This window comes from Eurosta solidaginis, chromosome 2 (genome assembly GCF_040869045.1).
Source record: "Eurosta solidaginis isolate ZX-2024a chromosome 2, ASM4086904v1, whole genome shotgun sequence".
Classification (NCBI taxonomy): Eukaryota; Metazoa; Arthropoda; class Insecta; order Diptera; family Tephritidae; genus Eurosta; species Eurosta solidaginis.
The window spans coordinates 4,190,798-4,213,371 of NC_090320.1; the positions used below are offsets into that span (position 1 = coordinate 4,190,798).

Sequence of the window (22,574 nt, forward strand, 5' to 3'; positions counted from 1 at the left end):
CCAAATCTGATATAGTCCGTGAAGCAGTTAGTCTAACTGCGTTATAACTTGCTTGGAGCTTACCGGACAGTTATATCAAAAAAGTTTGAACATATCTTCAAAAGCCTTTACGGAGGTTTAAGGGAATTGCCTTTGATATAATTACTGCGGGTGTCCGCTGCACTGTAGTCATCCTGCAGACTATGCTGTTTCTTGCAAGTGCCGGCCACCTTACAGTGATGTCATAGAATATAATGGTATTCACAACCTCAGAGCACTGCTTCGCAGAGCTGTTCGCATTAATATCGAAAAGAAAAAATTGTTCCACCCCAATTTTTATACATACATATATGAAGTTACTCACAAAAATGTTAAGAATTTTTCCACTACACGCATCCCCTTCAATTTAGCCATTAACACGTCTGCGTCTGTTTGTGCTTTTTAAGTACAGCTTGAGCAGCTTTCAATTGCGTGTAAAGCGCGCGTTCATCGTTTTGTATATTTTCGCGATCACTTGCGAAATTCATGATTAAAAAGTGTAGAATACAAAAGCGGAAATTACTAAATTGAATTTTTGTTTATGTTTCGAAGTTACAAATGATACGGTTGTAAAGTCAAACTGTCACTGCTTGTAGCCTATTGTTAGTCACTTGTGTAGTGCATTCAAAGCAATTAGTCTACATAAACGCAGACATATTTATAAACAAATGTATACACATAAAGGTAGTCGTATGAAGTTTTCTTAGTCACCTCAAGTCTTACAACAACAGAACTGTAAAATATATCAAAAACTCGAATAAGATTGATTTGTAAAACGTGCAAGTGAAAAAAAATGAAAGCATGTAAAAAATTTTGAATGAAATCTATAATTGCGAAGTACCTGTGCCACCGAGCTTTGCTCGGCAATCTTCGAGTATGCCGCATAACATACTTTGTTCCACATGTCATCATTAATCAAACTCCACTTTTTTTATATGTACATATATTATATATTTTTACTTACCAATGTTTGATTTCCTTAAAAATAGATTTAAAAAACATATCAAACACTAACCGCAAAATGAACTGGGATGAAAAATTTGAAATGGGTAACTGCAGCCTATAGTATAAGGGATTGTTATGACAATTAGTGAAATCGAGAACTAAGTTATTTAGGTCGGGTATCTTCATGCGCCGAATTATTAATTTCAAACATTTTTTTAGTTATACACTATGAAAGTCTCAAAATTTTATTACATTCCAAAAACTTGTAAATTTCACGAATGACAACTATCAGTTAGTTTAATAAAATGTCAACTTACTTCCCTAAGCGCCATCTGTTTGTAAGTAGTTAAATGGTTAGATATCGTCTTCAAATTGAACCTGTGCCTCTAGCGTTCAACGGTAGCAAATTACCATGGTTAGATATCTTTTTGCTATGGTGAGAAATCTTCCTAATAGTAATCTGTAAGAAATTGCAATTATTCATTTCATATTTGCCAAAAATATGCATTTAAATATATTTTGCTAGAATTTTCCACGGTGCCTTGATATTGCATTTCAATTTTATTAGCGTGCGTGAAATCAAGAAAATTAAGTCGAATCATGTGTAAGATTTTTTTACGAAGAAACGTAACTTTAATATTCTCCTTTAAACCTTTAATAGTGTAACGAATTTGGTTGCAAATCCTCTTATTTGCCTTTTTGCTAAGTTCGTATCACTAAACTGTTGAATAAATAACTCCAATATTGAATAATGGAAAAATGGCCTTTATTAAATTACTTCACAATAACACTTATATTTTGCAATTAGCTGGCTTAATAACCAAACTGATAGCTTAAATGAAACTGACTTTCAAAATAATACTGCTATTGCTCGCTAGATATCGTCTTAATCGAAACTGCTTGACAACTCAAATCAAACTGAATTACTTCTTGCTCGCTTGCGCCGCTTTTATAGTTTACGCTGCATACATCTAGGCTTTTCTATTTCGAGAACTTACCAACTATTTCGTGTGTTTATAGTTCTCATATAGTTTCTACTTGTTTACAATTGTCTACTTTTCAGCGTCTCCCAGATGTATGTGAGTTTGTAGTTTACAGTCTCTCGCACACACATAGGCGTATAAGTAAATGCATCTGTGTGTGACATCTCTTGGCTGCCTTATATATGTGTATACATGATTTGATTATTGACGTAAATACCGCTTAGCATGGCCTTAGCATCGCCTTAGGGATGGCATAGCTTAGTGATGCTAATATCCGTGACAATGGAATATGAGTAAGTAGAGTATTATTTCGTCTAACTACCCCAACCCTAAATGGCAACCCTACTCAAAAATGTCCCTATTGTATTGCGGAGTGAAATACCTTTCGTTTGATACCCATATCGGCATATCTCATGCAATTTTTTTTTAATTTCGAATAGGGGCAACCATAAATGGTAACCCCACTCAAGAATGCCCCTATTGTAAATCAGAGTGAAATACCTTTCATTTGATACCCATATCGGCATATCGCATGTAATTTTTTTTAATTTCGAATAGGTGGTAACCCTAGATGGCAACCCTACTCAAAGATGTCCCTATTATAATGCGGACTGAAATACCTTTCCTTTGATACCCATATCGGTATAGCTCATGCAATTTTTTTTAATTTCGAATAGGTGGCAACCTTGTGAAACATTCTGGGTTGCAACACCTAAGTAGAAAGTCTTAGCAGGTGATGTATTATCTCTGTGCCAAATTTCATTTAAATCGGTTGAGCCATTCCCGAGATCGTTCGGCTATACAAATATTCAAGAATTGCTCGTTTAAAGTAATAAGATAAATAGAACATAATTACATACACACGTTTTTGCACTTAAGTAGACTCTTGCCATAAATATTTTCCGTATGAAATGCTTCGTGCCCAAGCAAGTGAACTCTATTTACACACTAAATTTTACAACACTCACAAATTGATTGATAACAACAAAAATGTCAGCTGAAGTGGCGCATTCTGGTTTGTCCTACATGCAGAGGTCGCCTCACAAATGCCACGGTCAGTGTCAATGAGCTTTGTCACGCTTTGTTTACTCAATTTCTTTCAATAATATTTCATTGTCCAATATTATTTTACTTAAATCAATAGTTTAACCTACAAATCCAGCTAAGGCAAAAACAAAAAAAAAAAAAAAAATTTAGCACAGAAACCTAAATACAAAAGTAAATACAATTTTTAATGGGCAGTAATCACGCAACAATCGCTCTTAGAAGAGTATTGTCAATGTCTAAAAAAGGCTCGTGTCTAAGTTTAATTACGAATACAATGCACAATGGACCCGCAAAGCTCGTGTTGTTTCCAAGGTCTAGAACCAGCCGAAACTTTGAAAAAGTTGTTTTAAAAACTATTCTCAAATCAAATCAAAATCAAACACGCTCCCGTACGCGATCGGTGCGCTTTTAGGTACCAAACCTTTAAGTATAAGACAGCATATCATTTATGCACACACATCCAACCTTCTGAGATGTTGTACATTACCTACTCGCTTTCTAAATAGAATTTTTGAACTTTGAATAGAAGAAAAGCGAAGCCATTCGTAATGAAAGGCTTCACATACTTGAATTAGCAATCATATTGTATAGCGTTTTCGATAATGGTGTGCTTCATCTTATTTAAGGGCAAAATACTTTTTTCTTTGTGAAGTTGAGTTTTATGGCAAAAAGCTTCAGATTTCCATTTCTTTAAGAGAATTTTCGACATAAAAGCAAAAAATTTGCGCCAAGTCATGGCAAATAATTTTTTAAACTCTTAATTTTTCTTCATTCTTTTTACGCGCTATTAATATCACAACGAAAATTAGTGTAGTTTGGGTGATTCGTTATCTCTGGGGCCGTATCGTGCTATACGATCACGTATTGAAAACAATTTCACTAAAAAGATAAATATGAAACTGTATACAGATTCATAAAAATGATAATAAGTTACGGATCTAATGAGTACCTACTGGTAGTCACCATTTCACATATTTCCCTAATCCATTTCAGAGCTATTGCGATTGAAAAAATTGGGCTCGTATCGCGTTATACGATCCGTAATCGAAATCACAATAACTCTGAATTGGTTAATCGGATTAGGGAAATATGTGAAGTGGTACTCATTAGATTCATAACTTATTATCACTTCTATGAATATGCTGACAGTTTTTGATTTATCGTTTGAGTGAAATTGCTTTTCGATACGTGATCACATAACACGATACGGGCCTTCTTTTTATAAATATTTTATTTATCTTATTTTATTTCTATAACTTATTTTTGTCCAATATCAGTAATGTACTTTTTTATCTGTCGTTTTCTGAAATTGACTTCCTAGCAGCGAATTAAGCCACAGTGACCCAGTGTGCACAACAAAAGCTTGTTCTCATACGTATCTACACGCATATACTTTGATATGTATGTAGCTACTAACCCATATGCATGATCTTTCCTACTTGTCGGAGCATTTATTTGTACAATCGCATTGAACTTGCATGCTTAAAGCTTAGTCATGTAAAGCTTCGACTTAACATGTTTAACTCACTTCTTTAGCTTTTTATGATGAGCTTTAACTCATTTTGTACTCATCACAAAATGACTGACTCAATTAGCTTAAACTCAAACTCATGATTCTTTTTGGTATACGTTTCTAGGCGGTTTTTCTATAACTCTTGCATGCATAGCATGCTCGCAGGCATGAAAGCATTTGCGATGATGCTATATAGCTGTAAAATCGATAAAGCAATTTGATAATAATTTTACTACGCATATATTATGGATTAAATAGAATAGAATCAAGCAGCTCATTCAGTTGTCTCAATATATTTACGTAGATCCGAAGTAAACATCTAAGCAGGAACCTTAGTTCATGTGCCCAAGCATCGAAACTTGATTAGAAAAATTTAGCGGTCTTGAGATTTTTGATCCTCTTTTTTAGATGGACTCTGATATGTTGTATTAGTAGTGCTTTGCCCTATCCTATTAACGAGGACTCATTGATTGTCATCGCATTTCTCCTATGGAGTCAAATGAAAGTGAATGTTTCAACAGAGATGAACTATAGGAAATACACCGCGTGCAGCACATATGTACATCGCGTATGCCGGGGTTATTGTGGATAAATAAGGGTTTAGCCTATTTCAGTACGCAGACTAAAGTTAAGACAGAAGTCTCCTTTCCCATTCTACTAGAGTTGGCTATTGTGCTGTAAGACTGACTATGCGCGAATAGGATGGAGTGCCTGCCAATGTTAAACATGTGTGTTCAAAAATGGCTAGACGCTTCAACGTGTCGGAGATGCATCCATCAGTTCCCTCTTTTAATTCCCAGGTTTGTGGGGATTTAATAACTGTTTGTTCTTCATTTCAAAACTCACTTTTATGTTTAAAAGTTTCTGATTTCCTATGAAAATTATGCAATTTTGTATCCAAAATTTTATCATCTACTCCTACCACGAAGTGAAAAAGGGCGCTTCATGAAAAATCACACATGGTGAAATATCCGAAAATATAAGGGAAATAACCGTTGATTTTCGAGCAACGTTGATATGTGGAAGGGCTCGAACTTGCCGCCTTTATTTTGCAGTCATCCCCATAGAAAGCAATGTTGGCTTCTTCTAGTGGGAAAGATAGCCTTGATATGTAGAAATTTAATAAAAGTGTGAAGAGGATACCTCCCTATGGCAGCCTACATATATTACGGATTTACATTTTTAATTCTTTAAGTTCACCTATGCCTGCCGATTTCAAAGATAATTCGCAGTCCACTGGGAGTAAAAATTTAAAAATGTATGTCTTTGGATAGCGCGCCAAAGTCAGTTATATCAAAAGCCTGTCTGTGGCGGTTTCCCTGTTTTAGCAGGCAAATTATTTTATAGAAACCGTGACCAATGATAGGTCAACAGAAATTAGCTTTAAAGACGGAAAGCAAACAGGTTTTTAATGTCTCCCTTACTTGAGACTGAGAGTTTCAGACTGTATAATTTCTCTCAGCTAGCTGGTTTTCTAAGTTTCTGTAGCGGGACAAACTTTACCATTTTCCATTTTTTAAGAAAGGTAAAAGAAGAAGAGCGGTAAACAGAAAATATGCGGTATGAAGCTTAATCATTCATCGCCAAAGTGTTGCAACATAGACATGGCTATTCCATCAGGGGCACTGCGATACCTTCCCTAGCCTCTACTGTGGTAAGGACAATGCGTGAAACTTCATAATATGTCATGAGTCCTTACACTATTTGCAGTCGTTGTGACCGCAAAAATACTACACGAAATTATTACTGTTACAGAGCAGTCTTTTGCCGATACATTCTAAGCCAGTTTACCTGCTAAATGGATTACGGTATTAAAATTTCGACTTATAACTGCACTATGATCCACACTCTCATCAGCATTACCATGGGAATCAATATCTCCATTAGTCATCATCTAACCATTTTTCTTATTTCCACGCTTTCCATCTCTTCGGCGCTTTTGTTTTTTTTAACTTTTCTTCCATTTTAAATAATACATTTCCTTCATAGTAGCTTGCCCTACTCCCTTCCGAAGCTCTTCCATTACCGATTACTTTTTTAATACTTTAAATAAAAATTATCAATATGTTTATTCAAACCCCGTCCTCTAGATCTTGTTAATGCGTTTTAAGTCATGTATTTGTTATAGAATCTAGAGGATACAAAATTTTTACCATTGGAAGTTTTTCTATAGCCTACATCACTTGCGTAGATCGCTTATTGCGACCAATTAATAACTAGTTTAGTATTTAATTTCCATGCTTCAGAAAAAAGTCACGTTTAATCAAACCCTTAATAGCAAAGTTAAGTTAGATTTCTTGTATAGATATATATGTATTGTTGTATTGCTGTGCTATTGATGTAGTTATATTAGTCGCATGTGAATGACGCGTTTTAAATAGCGGGGCGTATGAGCAATTATTTTGATCGCTATGATGCAGTATTTGTAATCCTAAATGGATAAAGTGCAGCAAATTACGGTACAAAGAAGTCAAAGTAATAAATAAAAAAATTTTCAATAATGCAAAAGGCATGCAGTAGTATTTTCTTATGTACTTTTATTGAAAGTTCGGCAGCTTTTTCTTGTGATGATTTTGCCAAAAACTTTCGACCTTGATAATTCAAAATGTTTTAAAACAATTGCCATATGATTGAATTTATTTTTGCACTGTTCGCCTTTATCTTTCTCATATGGTTTTTGATTGCACTTTTTATTTCTTTTTTTTCTATTTATTTTTTTTTTTTTCTACTCGTCACAGCTTGTGTGTTTCTTCCAGAATAATATTATGGCTTACAATTACACACATACTTACACGCATATATGCATTCATATTTAAATCATATGCCAATTGACTTGATTTTGATGAGCTACGTTTACATTTTTGCTATGATGCTAATTATAAAATTCAATATATATATTTTATGTCAATAAATACGAAATCGATTGAGTGATGGCTCGAAATGTATTTACAAATGTTTATATGTATGTAAATGTGAATATGTGCAAATTCGAGTTTTGAATAAGTGCTACTTGTAGATCAAAACAAATTCCTTAAATGTTGCTACGTTTCCTATGCCATGTTTAAAAAAAGGGCCTATGGCAGCCGTCTTGGTAGCGTGCTATGTTTACCCCATTTGGGTTTTGGGTTCAAATCTCGTAAAAGCAACATGAAATATTTTGGCAACAGTTTTTTCAATGACAAAAAAAGGTAGAAAAAAAGTTAGTAAGAAAAAACATATTTAACACGTATCTCTAAAACTCCTTTTAGCAATAAGAATCACAGCCTTAGCACATCTGAGCTAAAAATCACACGTAAGTGTATTGCACATTTATTTAGCAATAAATTTTAAATGGACAATTACAACGACCCCCGTGGTGTGATGTTAGCGTGCTTCGCCTACCACACCGTATGTCCTGGGTTCACACCCCGAGCAAAGCAACATCAAAATTTTAGAAATAAGGTATTTCAATTAGAAGAAAATTTTTCTAAGCGGCGTCGCCCCTCGGCAGTGTTTGGCAAGCGCTCCGGGTGTATTTCTGCCATGAAAAGCTCTCAGTGAAAACTCATCTGCCTTGCAGCTGTCGTTCGGAGTCGGCATAAAAACATGTAGCTCCCGTCCGGCCAATTTGTAGGGAAAATCAAGAGGAGCACGACGCAAATTGGAAGAGAAGCTCGGCCTAAGATATCTTAGGAGGTTATCGCGCCTTCCATTTATTTTTATTTTAATTACAACGTGAATAACATTAGTTTTACACAGAAAAAAATACAGAAAATTGCTGCTTGGACAGGTTAAAACGAATTGTCTATTTATTTAGTATGCAGTGTGCAGGCTGAGTGACAATAAAGCTGTCACTATGTTTAAACATTAAAAAGTTCATGACTTATTAATTTCCAATGAGGTGTATTAAAATAACTATGTTGATATGTTTCGAAAACTAACTTCTTCTAATATACGAATTTTTTATGCACACAAACTCTTACTTATAAATAATCGAACACTTATTAAAAAGATTGAAGGTTTCACATAAGAGTTTTCAGGTTGCCCATCAAAACTATTTGTTTTCAATATTTAGCCTACGTAGAAATGTAGAAATTTAGAATAATTTATCCGACATTTTGAACTTCTAGGTTAGAATACTTGGAATTCTGTTTAACTAGTGGTTGGTGTAGCTTTTTATCAGACGTATTCATAAGGAAATACTGTTTCAATGAACTTTTCAACTTCTTAAAGCCTAGCCTTACAGCAAATTCTCGAGCACAGCCTATCTCCTCTACTTTACTTTATCTACCATCGTGTCTCAAACTCTCCATAAACTTCCAGCAGATCTATCAATTACATTACCATTTCTGTCAATATCTCATCGCCCGATAACTTTGCATCACTCTCTCTCTATCTCTTTCCCACCATCATCCATGAAATTACTTCTCATCTTGTACTATCTATATACTTTTCATGTCACCATCTTCCTTTGCTACAATGCTTATGTAAGTACTTCTAACAAGATTTTTATCTACATATGCCTACATTTTTTTATGCGGGGTCTCCCCTAGGCAGTGTTTGGCAAGCACTCCGAGTGTATTTCTACCATGAGAAGCTCTCCGCGAAAACTTATCTGCCTTGCAGATGCCGATCGGAGTCGGCATAAAACAAGTAGGTCCAATTTGTAGGAAAAAATAGAGAGGAGCACGACGCAAATTGGAAGAGAAGCTCGGCCTAAAATCTTTTCGAAGTTTATCGCGGCTTACATTTATATATACTTTTTTATTTTTATGCCTACATCTCTATCTCCATCTCTAGCTCTGCTCTTATAGTGATATATCTGCATATTATTGGTTTAAATATCCATCACCACCACCTGTATACCTCTTATAAAAATAAAATGGTATAGTAAATTTGGCCCGATTCTCAAATTTTTAACTTCTTAAAGGAGAGTATATGAACCTACCCATAAATATACTGAAGTTGTTAGCCTGAGTTGATTGAGCCATGTCCAACCGCAAACTAGTTCCTAAATGTTGACTATATCTTGATGAAATTTGGTAATCGAGTATTTTTTGATATTCTATTACTCATTTGTTGAAACTGAAAGGATTGGACCAGCATATACATATCTCCCATACAAGCAATTTTTCATTTCTTTTCAATTTAAAGCCCAAAATTCCTACGGATATATCATATATATTGGTCTGAAAAAATGGCCAAGATTAGAAGCATCTAACGTATTGTGACGAATATTAGCAACACTAAGGGATAATATCATCTCTAAGCCGATACTGAGCAGTCATTTGTCTGTACATAAACAAATCAATGATTATGTCTACACATATGCACATACAGCAGCGGTAAATTCTAGAAGGAGAAACGCCTAGAAATATGTGAACGAGGAAACCGAAGAGTATAAAAGCAGCACAAGCTGAGGCCTAGTCAATCAGTTTGATTTAAGCACGCTATCTGTTGCGAAGTGAAGTTTCATTGCGAAGTACTTTCAAAGTAGTCTAATAAATACCATTTTGCATTATTGAATATTGGAGTTATTTATTCAACAGTTTAGCGATACGAACGTTAGCAGAAGGTTGCAAATAAGCGGAGTTTCACTAAATTCGTTACAGTATATTCCACGCAACCGATTGTTCAGATAAGAGGTTCATCATTATAGCCCCCTCACGCAGACAGCTAGAACCATTAAACTTGGTGTTAGGATTACCAATCAATGATGCATTTGAAATTTATAGAAAATACTACTTTTATCGTTTCTCTATCTAATATATATCTTACAAAAATCATCGTTTAGATGTTACGAATTTTGATCAAATCATTGAAGTATGAGATCTTCGGCAGAGACGAAGGAAGTCCCATACTTACTGGTTCCTTTTTCATTTCCGGACATTACTTTTACAAAAAAGTATTTTAGCTAAATTAAATAGAATAAAAAAGTAAAGTCCAACTTTAACAGTTTATATTTTTTTGTTTTATTCCAGGTTCTACAAGTTTTTGGATATCCTTTCCATTAGATCAAACCAGCACCAAGAATATTAATTGATCTACATTTTCTTAAGCCTTACCAAATAAAAATTTGCTTATGAAATTTAATCATCCGTGACGAAATTTGTGATATGCTAAATCACTCCAAACATTCCTAGATTGTCATGCACACTTCTAATAACGACGAAACTCAAAAGCAGCCTCTGTTAGAACACCTCGCTTCAACAAAAGAAAATCGCACCCTATCGAAAACCACAAAAATGATCACAAATACACAAACGCAGCTGAGCACAAAGCCTGCCGTACGCTTTGGCATATCACGCAGTCAGGATGAAGAGTCGAAACATTCACTGCTAGATGTGGAAACACCAATACAATGTGGACGCATATCGCCTTTAATAACCACTACTTTCCGCAGCAATAGCACCAGCGCTACCGACGCAACCCATACAACAAATACAATGTCGCGCGCCACCAATTTACGTTTAAAATTTCGTAAGAGCCATACATGCGGCAGTCTTTTTGCCAATTGTAATTGCAGTAGTCCACCAGCTGTACCCCAACCAACTCATGCCGCACTGGGCAATTATAATGTGCCGACAATTGCTGGTGGTGATGAATGTGATGGTGTTAGGGGCGGCAGCGGTAACAGCACAGCTACGTTACAACGTCTCAACTATGCGGCAGCGCCATGCATGTTTAATTTTTCCATTTCACCTACAAACACAGATCTCTCCAGCCATAGCGCCTCTACACACCACACATCGAGCGGTTTTTATTCGCTCTCTACACAAACATCGTCAGCTACATCTGCACAGCTGTCGCGTGATGAGAGCATGAATGTTAGCTTCGATTGGGGTGGTGGTGCTGGGGCTGCTGTTGGGGGGCATAGTGGGGAGTATTCGAATAGCTTTGATAGCGGTGTTAGCGCTAGCGGCGGACAGTCAGTAATACTGCCACATCGCAACCATAGTCCAGTCAGTTTTCGACTTGCGAGCGTTACAGAAAACGATAACGGCACAGTTCAAACGCGCGTTGCATCACAATCGCTTCAAGTGCCGGGTATTACGAAATCGTGCCCCACAACAACTTCAGACGCTGCCATAGCTACTTCGCTAACGTTGAGTGCGGCTACGAGCTCACCAACAGCAACGCGTAAAATCGAGCGCAAACCAAGGCGTTTATTACAGTCTTATTCGCATCCGGACACTGATTATATTTTTACCGATGAAAATAAGAAGCCATCGCGCGATTCCCTCATTCAAATACACGTTCAGCACCAGCAGGAGTCAACAATAAAAACACGCGACGGTAAATTAGAATTTAAACAATCGAAACGTGCATCCTCACCGAATATCGGTCAGTATCAAGTGCTAGATATCGCAGTGCATCCTGATATTCTAGTAAAAATCTCGCCTAAGCATTCGCCTGTACCGGTAACGCGCAACCAGCCATCGCCACAAGGTACGCCACGCTCCGCACAACAACGCCGTCGTTTGTTGCAGCGTTCGCATGAAATAGAATCGGGTAGCTCGACATCGGAGTCGGAGCTTAATTTTGATGTTCCGCAAGCGGATCAAGCAGAAGATTTTAAGGAAAACAAAACACACGCTGAGCAGCTAGCTAGTGTAAGCAAGTCTGCTAAAACTGTAGTTGAGGAGGCAAGTTTTAACGCGGCGCAGAAATACTTTGCAGAAAGTGGTATTCTGGGACCTATTAACACAGCTACTACTCTGATACGCAAAACTTCGAAGATACTGCAGGACGCTAATGTACATGAACAGGTGAGTTGATGGTGGTTAATGAGTGAAAATGAACAGGTCGGGTCAAAGCATTAAAAAAGGAACAGAAAATAAGTTGAAGAGAAAAAGAGGTTTTCGTTTTTATTTTATTATTTTGCTAGTTCTTGCTTCCTGGAGCGCTGTCTTCGCTTGCTTAATTGTGTCTATCATCATTCCATCAGGCCTCCTAACAAAATATTTGCATTGGCTCTTGCAGCCCATTAGAGGAAGGACCATCAATATTTTGGAAACCTTTCTCCCGGAAGCTTCAAAGCCCATCCCATCTTCTAACAAGACTGCCCGTGATACCGAGAAATACATCAAGGCAGGTATGATGACAGATATAAGAAGGAATAATCTACTTAGCCGAAAGTAGCCTTGGTGGTGTGATTGGTTCTACTTTTTATTTCGTTTGCTTTTGCCGCTTACGCTCGTTTCCTTCACAGTCTCGAATTCATATCCATTAATTGTGGGCGTAGCTGACAAGGCTGGAAGTAGGTACTCCATTTTGTCTTCCTTCACCAAAAGACCCACTTTTTTCAGCTCCTTCACTCCATAGAAGGAATAACTTGCAGAGCTTTGTTAAGGCCTATTATTTCAATATCTTCAGCATAAACCCACGGTTTGTATTTAATGTCTTGTCTTAAGCCTCATTTGGTTTCGACTTAATCTGAAAGATCCCTCCTAACCCTAACTAAGCTGATTCTCTAGCCAACGTTATTTCGAACCGTGCAGGTGTAAGGGTCGGTTGGAGTTATCTTTTCGACGATAGCAAACTTTTGTTGTCTCACTGCATGCACTAATTTACTGCGCAGAGGCTTGTGCGATGTCACAAGATAGTGGTCAAAGTCAATACTTTGTGATCATAGCGTGCGCCGTCCATGAAACGTTCAAGCAGGAGATAGCCTTCTCTGCCTGAAACCCAAACTTTCCTTATGGGAACAGAATTTTTTAAGACAGTGAACATTTTTTGAAACATGCTGATTTCTAATATTTGTGTTAAGCAATTGGTAATTTCGTAATTGTGCCAAATATCAGGTTGATATTTTCTGGATTGAAACAAATATACAATTTAAAAATTTGTTTCGGCAGTCATTTATGAATAATTGTGTCTCCTTGCTTTCAATTGTCACTTCCAATCCAATAACCCCTCGTAGAGTAGAGCTTTTATTTAACTAAAGTGAAAAGAACCATAGGACTAAGCATTGTCTATTCTTTGTAGATTTTATCTTTCTGGCCACTTGCTGAAAAAACAATAAAATAATACATTTTTAATTAATTGGCTTTTTATTCGTTTTCCATTTCTTCAATTTTTTGTGGTTTCACACCCATTCATAGATACGCAAAACATCGATGATATTGCGTGCCAACGGTGGTATTAATAGCGGTAATAATATAAGCAGTAACGGTAGTGGTGGCAGTGGCAGCAACACCAACATTAATAATATCACACCGCCATCGACAACAACAACAGCACCTAAATTGCAACTCTCGCCAACTTCATCCAAATCGAAGACACTTTTATTGGCATCTCCAATATCGATGGTACCAGTGGAGAAACCCAATTTTCATACAATCGATGAGAATAGTTACAGTAAACATAATAACTCGAATACTCAATACAATGTTTACAGTATGGAGAGACCAAAATTTTTGACTGGTGGTAGTAGCAGCAACAACAACATTAACAACAACAAAACAAATGGCAATAGTACACCACAATCACCGCACACCATGGCAACTACATGTGGCTTTAGTCCAAATATAACAACAAAAAGTTGCAATGTCACCGATGATCGTGATGCACAAATCAAAAGCATGCAGGGAGAAATTGTGTCATTGAAAGATGTGATAAAGGCACGCGATGCAGAAGTTGTTAAATTAAGAAGGGAGATACACAAGTTGAAGGTAAGTACAATGGGTGCGGTAGGGTTAAAAGTTGAGAAGGTAGATTGACTAATTTTGTTTTGTTGATTTTCCGACAGTTTGGAAAATTGATGTGTGTATATTGGAACAAATTTCCATCATACCTCTTCAAATTAGGTTTCGAGACAAACCGTTCGAGAACGAAAATTTACACTGATGATGGCACAACGCCGATGATGAAACCAAATTTGACAAGGTATGACGGCAAATCGTTCCAGTATACATCAAGGTAGGTTGAATCGCGAACATAAAATTTATTTTACTCAGTAAACATAAAAATTGTAAAAATGATAAGTATCATGCGGACTAGCCCAAGGCCTGCAATCACAAAGAACTAAACGCACTTTGTTAAAACAAAGAAAATAATTTTCAAATAGAGCCACAATTATGCTGTTGAAGCTACTTTCGATTATTCTTCTAATCATAATGCCAGCCATTTGTCTGATGTTCTTTCAGCAGCTAAGGTAATATTTATTTGGCTTTCTAGCGAGAACAAGTTAAAGTTAACAATAAAAAAAAACAAATGTAGTGAATTGAGTTTGCTTGCGTCTTTTAAACGTACATACATTTGTAGTTAAAAGGAATTTTCGTTAGCCTTTTTTTCCTCAAAGCAGAATATGTAAACATTTTTAAAACAACTGTCATTTATGTCTGCTTTTTTGCTACAAAAATGTTAAAAATAAACTTAAATATTTGGCTACAAAAAGCAATAATTGGAAAAAGTAGTACAGAAGAGAGTTTTTTGTTATCTATCACTAGAGTATGTTGGCACAGATGCATTAGGGTGTATGATATGCTAGCCAAATTTTTTTGATCACACAAAAATCAAAAACAAAACAAAACTATCAATCAACATAAAGCAAAAATAATTCGAAATTTTTTTGATATTTTGTATAAAATATTAAAGAACTAGTTTCGACCAAAACAAAACAAGTTTCGACCAAAACACTATTCAACTTTTTTTGTGAAACAGACTTTGTTTTTACACCACCCAGCTAAATGGGCCTTTCCTGCAGGAAACGCATGATCGATTTTCTTCAAAAAATGTTTTTCTTGAGTGCCTAAAAAAGTTTCGTCGCAAGTGAGTCACCCTAACATACATACACATATACAAATATGTATGTATATGTACTCAATGGAGTTCAATTTATTTTTAAGTTTATAAAAATTTTTTTGCTGCATTAAGTCATAATTTGTTGAACATTTGTACCCATTCTCGCACTCGCACAGCAAGCACCATTTCTATACCCAGTTGTATGTGCACACTCCACAGGGTAATTGTATAACGATGAGTTGTTATGTTATAAAGGAATCGAGTTAGATATAGACTAGCATGTATCAAAATTAGCCTTTAAGATGATAACTTGAAGTGGCAAAGCCACATGGAAAATTTAGAAAAAAGTTGTTTCAACTATTAAAATGTTCATCTAAAGGGGGTCGTTAGGCCACCAGCTGGGTATACAACTTTTCGTTCCACCCGAACTTAGACTTTCTTATTAAGTGTATATTTTCCTGAACAGTTTCTATGTACTGTACTATCATGTTGTTAATTTAGGTTTTGCTCATATTGATCGTCAAGTTTTATTAGCTTGGAAAACATGCATACAATCATGATGCGTACACATACAATCAGACACTTAATAGAATACGTATTCAACACTTTAAGTGGCGCTAAAAGCTACACTGTTTAAATATTTCTGTCAATGAACGTTCATTTGCCAGCACCAAGCTGGCCAATTTGATCAGAGCTCCTTGCGTATGAGACAGTGGCGACATTCTTTAAGTCTAAACAAACTTTACATTGATTGTAGCGATTACACATATTAGAATACATTTTATGAGGTAGAAGAAGCGAAAATTAAAAAACAAAAATATTAGGATACTCTTTTTTTTTATTTTGCTATATGAACACAGGCAGCACGATTTGGGTTATTTTGAAGAAACTTGTCATACAAATAAGTGTACTTCATAGGTCCCGTTTTTCAATGCGAGTTGACAAGAGTTTAACGATAGGGCTTCCGCCTCTTGAGCTAAGATGGGCAGTAAAGTTGTATGTTATCGAACCATGTGGCAAGGTTAAACTCTAGTCAACTTTTAACTATAGTTTAAATTCGCACTGAAAAACCGGGCCTAAGCATGACATTTGTTGTTGTGCATTGTAAGCGCGTACTCTATGCAAAGAATACCCCTATTGATATTTCTTTTATAGAAGTATTCCAGAAACAACTAACAATGTTTCTACTGTCATTAAAACTTCAAAAATGATTCACTGCGAGCTTATTTGCTTATTTAGAAGTTGAAATAGCATTTGAATATTTTTAGTTGAACCTCAATCTATTTATATGTATGCATAACACTGCACTATTCATTTATAAACTTAAGAGTATACTCGTAGCGTCTTCAATTTAGCGCATTGCCATTTATCTGATTTAATTGCAGATTAGCGCGAACGTCGGAGCGTCTCAGTAAATCAAGCATAATTAGTTCTTCGAAAGCTTAGTATGACATACACGAAAAGCGTGTTTCTAGAATTTGGTACAGTAATACTAATGAAGTATATATATTAGGGTGGTGCTTATACGTGTGCAAATTTTTTGTTCAGGGCACCATCTCAATTGGCTCTCTGTCCTGAGCAGAGCTGCTCAACCCTATACACTTGTAGCACTTTTGTTTTTGTTTTGCCCTGAATCATAGGCACAGATTCAAATTCACACTTTGAATATAAAAAAAATTTTAATAGAACTCCCATATGCCCTCACATATAATTTCGAATCATATGAAAATGCTTGAATTTCTTATGAATGTGCCAAGAAAAAGCACTCCCGTATGGAGCTTACGATTTCTTCTCGAACACAAGCTAGATTTTCGAGACCCGAGAAATCGAAAACTCGTCTTCTCGCGAGATTCACGTGTCTCGAAGTACTCGTAAATCTCGCGAACTTCTCGACATTATTAATTAATCGCTGTATGGGCAGTATTTATACACTTGGTTTTTTTTTACTTGTGACTTTTTTTTTTTTGATTATATTGCTTCAATGACATTTAACTCAAAACATTTATTATACATATAATTTTGTTCGCAATATTTTATTTTTCAACCAGACATCAAGAACACGGCTTCTCCCGAGATTCTCGAATTTCGAATTACTCGCGGTCCTCTATACTTTCAATTCATTCGCTGCATTGGCAATATTCTATACATTTCGGGGTTTTTACTTGTGGTTTTGGGGACATTTTGGCTTGTGCTCCAAAAGAATTAGTAAGCTCTATATAAAACAGCCAATGAATCGATTAAGTTGAATATCGAAAAGCTCGCGAGCCTAACGAGTAATTCGAGATTCGAGAATATCGCGAGCCTTACTAGTAAATCGAGATTCGAGAATCTCACGAGAAGGCAAGACTCGCGAGAAATCTCTTCTCGAACATGTTCGAGAAATCGCTACTCCCGTATGCTCAGGCACTTGTGTATGACAAAAAAATTTACACTAACAATTTTACAACTAAAAATTATTCAAAAACATTATAGCACTGAAAAAAATGTGTAATCAAAATTGATTCATAAATAAAATTGAAATAGATAATTGACCGCGGAGCTGAAATATATGGGGCATATGACCAAAGAATGTAAGCAAAACTGTACCAAAACAAAAGGAGCCTATTCCAACTTTATATGATATTAGTTAATTACCCTCAAGGGAAGTCAGTAACTAGTGATACAAAATTCTGGTTCAGAACTAGACCTAGAATGCCAAATAAGTATTAGTTTGTTAATAGCTAGATTTTTAGTTATAAAATGGACAAAAAAACTGCTACTAGCTTTAACGAGCTGAGTATGCCTCTTTCTCAACATTATTCCACCAGTACGTAACTATCGAAAAAGTACCAAAAAGAAATTTGTATATAGTTAGGAACTAGTGAAAAGTTAAAGCAGCGGGGACAATTTCCAACGCCAAGGACATCGCCATGTTAAATTCGCCAATTGAAAACATGTAAAAGAGATAGATGGCGAACTATTAGTGGTTCAGAATGCAGTAGAACTGCACTTATTTTGAACTAGATATTCTTCTTACGGGGTAGTTTCTGTGACTTTTTGTTTCAATTCAATTAACAATTGGGTTGGAATGCCAAAAATATCCAATCACAGAATTTTATTGAATAAAACGGTCAATTTTGGAATTCGATTGAAGCCGACCTATTCCAGAATATGTGTCAAATATTATCAGCATAGCCAGCTTAACGCCAGAGCGTTTATGAATAATCTCTGAGGTTATGCGTTCTTCACTAAAATTCCGTGATAGGTGTTTCTTCAAAGGTTGTGTGGTTTTTAACTGGCAGCCGAGATAGGGTGATGTTATACTCAGGCGGCGTTTGATAAGTTCATGACTATGCTTACTTAGCCTTAGATCAAAGAGCGTACGTTAGCTGTAAGTTGTATACACAATTCTTTAGATATCCCGTTCACTAAGGTGCAGCCAGTTTTTAAGTTCTAAATGAGTCGACATTAAAACCTTAACATATTATCGCATTCAAAAGTATTATTCACCAAAGCTACTTACACCTTAAATTTCATACATATCGGATCTCCGAACATAGATAATGATTCCGCGCAAAAATTTTTATTTTAATTTCACTTTAATATTATCAAATTAGTGCTAAAAATGAGTGTCATCAAGTTTGACGTTCGAGCAAATAATCGCAAAATGTTTACAAAAAACAAATCATGTATTTACCGGTTTTGGCAAAGAATTTTCAACATTTTCAAAACTAGTGAAGTTAACAACTCCGTGCTGACCAATGAGGTGCGTTCTTGATACCGTCGAAATTTTTAATGTAATAAAAGGAAAAATTTTGCGAAAATGTGCGCTTCAAGACTTCTTGCACTGTTATAAATATTGAAGTTATAAATAATCAAAACAATTAAAGACGGGACTTTATACTTTGCACGAATGGCGCTGAGCATTAATATTATCTAATTCGTTATATTGGAATAATCGGTTGTATGAGATATGTAATATATAATTTGATGCCTCTAATTATTGAAAAGCTCCTTATCTGAGCAACCGGTTTTATGGGGTATTTAGGTATCTCTACGAGACTAAAGCATCTGGTGAAATTTGAAGTTTATATCTCATAAATTGATGTTGTTGGTTGGTTGATTGCTGTGCCGCCTGGATGCCAAGGATCCAAGCCCAAGTAGCGCACGGAGCGCTATTTTGATGCATATTTCTCCTGCAACCAATTGCTGCTGATATCATATGACTAGTCGGTACTCTGTTCGAACCAATTGGAGTGGACGATGAACCTGCTGATATCTTTTACAGAGCATTTAACTACTTCCCAAAGTTCCGGCCCATAGTTAGAAACCTAGTGTGTGCTAGAGCTGGACACTCACACAAGTAGGGCGCGACTGTTTCTTTGCCGCAGGTCCTACAGATGCTGTTAAAAGGCATTCCAATTCTTTAAGCATGCAGGCCACGCGGCCAGTGTAGCAGTGATCATGAAAATTTCTTTCCTTGACTTATTTAGTAGGTCATCTGTTGTCTTACTGTCGTAGTTCGGTCAGGTTTGCTTAGTTATCCTGCAGGCGTGGGAGGAGTACCATCTGAAGAAAGCTTACTTCTTGAATTTGCTGTGTTTGCTACTTTTAGTTGATGTAAGTGGACGGTGCATCTCGACTGCCTCCGTTGCCTCTAGCAGTGCCCCTGCCCTTGTAAGTTCGTCTACCTTCTCGTTGCCTTCGATGTTCCTGTGGCCAGGTACCCATATGAGGGCTATGTTTGCGAAGTTAGTTAAAAATTACAAAAAAATCTATATGCTATAGTGGTCCTATACGACCTGTTCCGACAAATGCCTAATCAGACACTTAAATATTCCTGCTCACCAAAATTTTATCAAGATATCTCAAATATTGAGGGTCTATTTTGCGTTCAAACCAGTGACGGAAAATAATATTATTTTTTTTTTTCGGAGTCGAAAAAGTCCGGGTCAAAAAATTTTCCTAGGTGAAAATGTTTGAGTTCACAGGTATCCCTATAGTAATACCATGTCGAATCATGCATCCTTTTTATTTAAATTATCTTTAAAAACATTTTTTTTAATTCGGAAAGCCGTATTTATTTTGGCCTTAAAAAATAAAAGTCCGTATTTAACTTTTATTTCCGGACTTTTATTTTTAAAAGCCCGAGTATAACTAGTTCTATCGGACTTAGGTAATAAAAAGCCGAAAATAATTTTTATCTTGATCAAGATATATTAAAAGTCCAAAATTAATAGTTTTATTTAGGAATTATATAATAAAAGGAATAACAGTTTCCGTCCCTGGTTCAAACAGACAGACGGGCAGACTTTTATGGCTAAACCAAGCCAGACTCTCAACCTGATGGATTGGGTATACTTAATGGGAGGTTTACCTCTTCTCATTTAAAGACTTACAATTTGAGTTTCGTGAAAAACTTAATATACCATTTCATTTTCATGGAAGCTATACCAATATCCTTATAGGTATTCAAGTATAGTGATACGTTTCCACTGCGAAAAGAAAATTTCGCTCGATGGTAAACGTATGTTAATGTGCTGATAAATTGGACCAGTTCTTAACTTTATACGGTAAAATAAATTAATACGTAAATAAAATAATTTTAAAAAAATGTTAATTAAATTATTTTATTGAAAACAATACTTACATAAAGTAATAATAATACTAAAAGCTAAAAAATAATTAGGCAGGTCCTAGTTACTAGTCATCACACTCCTCATCAATCTAGGGCGTTACTCAGACAATTAAATAAAAGCATTGGGTGCGTGAAATTTCTAAAAATGTGAGGCGTAGCATAACCTTATTAAGGTTCAGTTGGTCTTATATATGATTATCAATAGAAATTTGACGCGTAAGTATTGTTTTCAAATGTTTAATTTAAACATTTTTTTTTATTAATTTATTTGCAAGTTTTTAGTCTTTATTTAATTGCGTATTATTTCTCATTCCATTTAGTTCATTTAGTGACTCATTATTACAAGGACTCTTTCTTGACAATTTGTTACAATCTAAGTCCTCAATACACAATCCTTCCAAAGACTTTACCCGACTCTGTGCCACGTATGCTTGTCCCTCCTCGAACTCCAAAATATTTTGATGTCACTTCTACCGGACTGTGTGTAATATTTGTTCCAAATATGAGCCAAATTGGACGACAAATACGATTTTTTTAAATACTTCGATACATGCGCCACCTATCGGCAATTTTTTACATAGATCTCTTTCTATTCTTATATGTACTAGTTTTCCAAATATGAGACCAATCGGACCACAAACACGATTTTTTTATATCTCGATCCATGCGCCACCTAGCGGCGATTTTTTTCATTGGTCGCTTTCTCTTCTTGTATGTATTATGTGTTCCAAATATGAAAAAAGTCGGACCACAAATACGATTTTTTTAAAAATATTTCGATCCATGCGCCACCTATCGGAGGCATTGTCATCGGGTTCTGAACTATATTCCAAGTTTCAAGCTTGTAGCTTATCGGGAAGTTACTCAAATTTCAATTAAACAAGTAAGAAAGGCTAAATTCGGGCGTAACCGAACATTACATACTTAGTTAAGAGCTGTGGAGACAAAGTAAGGGAAAATCACCATGTTGTAAAAAGAACCTAGGGTAACCCTGGAATGTGTTTGTATGACATGTGTATCAAATGGAAAGTATTAAAGAGTATTTTAAGAGGAAGTGTGCCATAGTTCTATAGATGGACGCCATTTAGGGATATCGCCATAAAGGTGGACCAGGCCTGACTCTAGAATTTGTTTGTACAATATGGGTATCAAATGAAATGTGTTAATGATAATTTTGAAAGGGAGTAGGCCTTAGTTCTATAGGTGGACGCCTTTTCGGAATATCGTTATAAAAGTGGACCAGGGTTGACTCTAGAATGCGTTTGTACAATATGGGTATCAAACGAAAGGTGTTAATAAGTGTTTTAAAAGGGAGTGGGCCTTAGTTCTATAGGTGGACGCCTTTTCGGAATATCGTTATAAAAGTGGACCAGGGGTGACTCTAGAATTTGTTTGTACGATATGAGTATCAAATGAAAGGTGTTAATGAGTATTTTAAAAGGGCGTGGGCCTTAGTCCTATAGGTGGACGCCTTTTCGAGATATCGCCATAAAGGTGGACCAGGGGTGACTCTAGAATTTGTTTGTACGATATGTGTATCAAATGAAAGGTGTTAATGAGTATTTTAAAAGGCCGTGGGCCTTAGTTCTATAGGTGGACGCCTTTTCGAAATATCGCAATAAAGGTGGACCAGGGGCGACTCTAGAATTTGTTTGTACGATATGGGAATCAAATGAAATGTGTTAATGAGTATTTTAAAATGGAGTGGGCCTTAGTTCTATAGGTG

At 35.9% G+C, this 22,574-nt stretch overlaps 1 protein-coding gene across 1 annotated transcript in view; it reads left to right on the forward strand.

Annotated features, from left to right (window-relative positions):
• Positions 1-22,574, forward strand: part of LOC137239137 (cGMP-dependent protein kinase, isozyme 1-like) — a 94,762-nt gene that overhangs the window by 59,410 nt on the left and 12,778 nt on the right. The window contains exons 2-3 of the mRNA XM_067764101.1: positions 10,467-12,254; positions 13,590-14,159. Coding sequence (XP_067620202.1) covers positions 10,635-12,254; positions 13,590-14,159 — 2,190 coding nt within the window. The 5' untranslated portion in view covers positions 10,467-10,634. The remainder of the gene's footprint in view (positions 1-10,466; positions 12,255-13,589; positions 14,160-22,574) is intronic.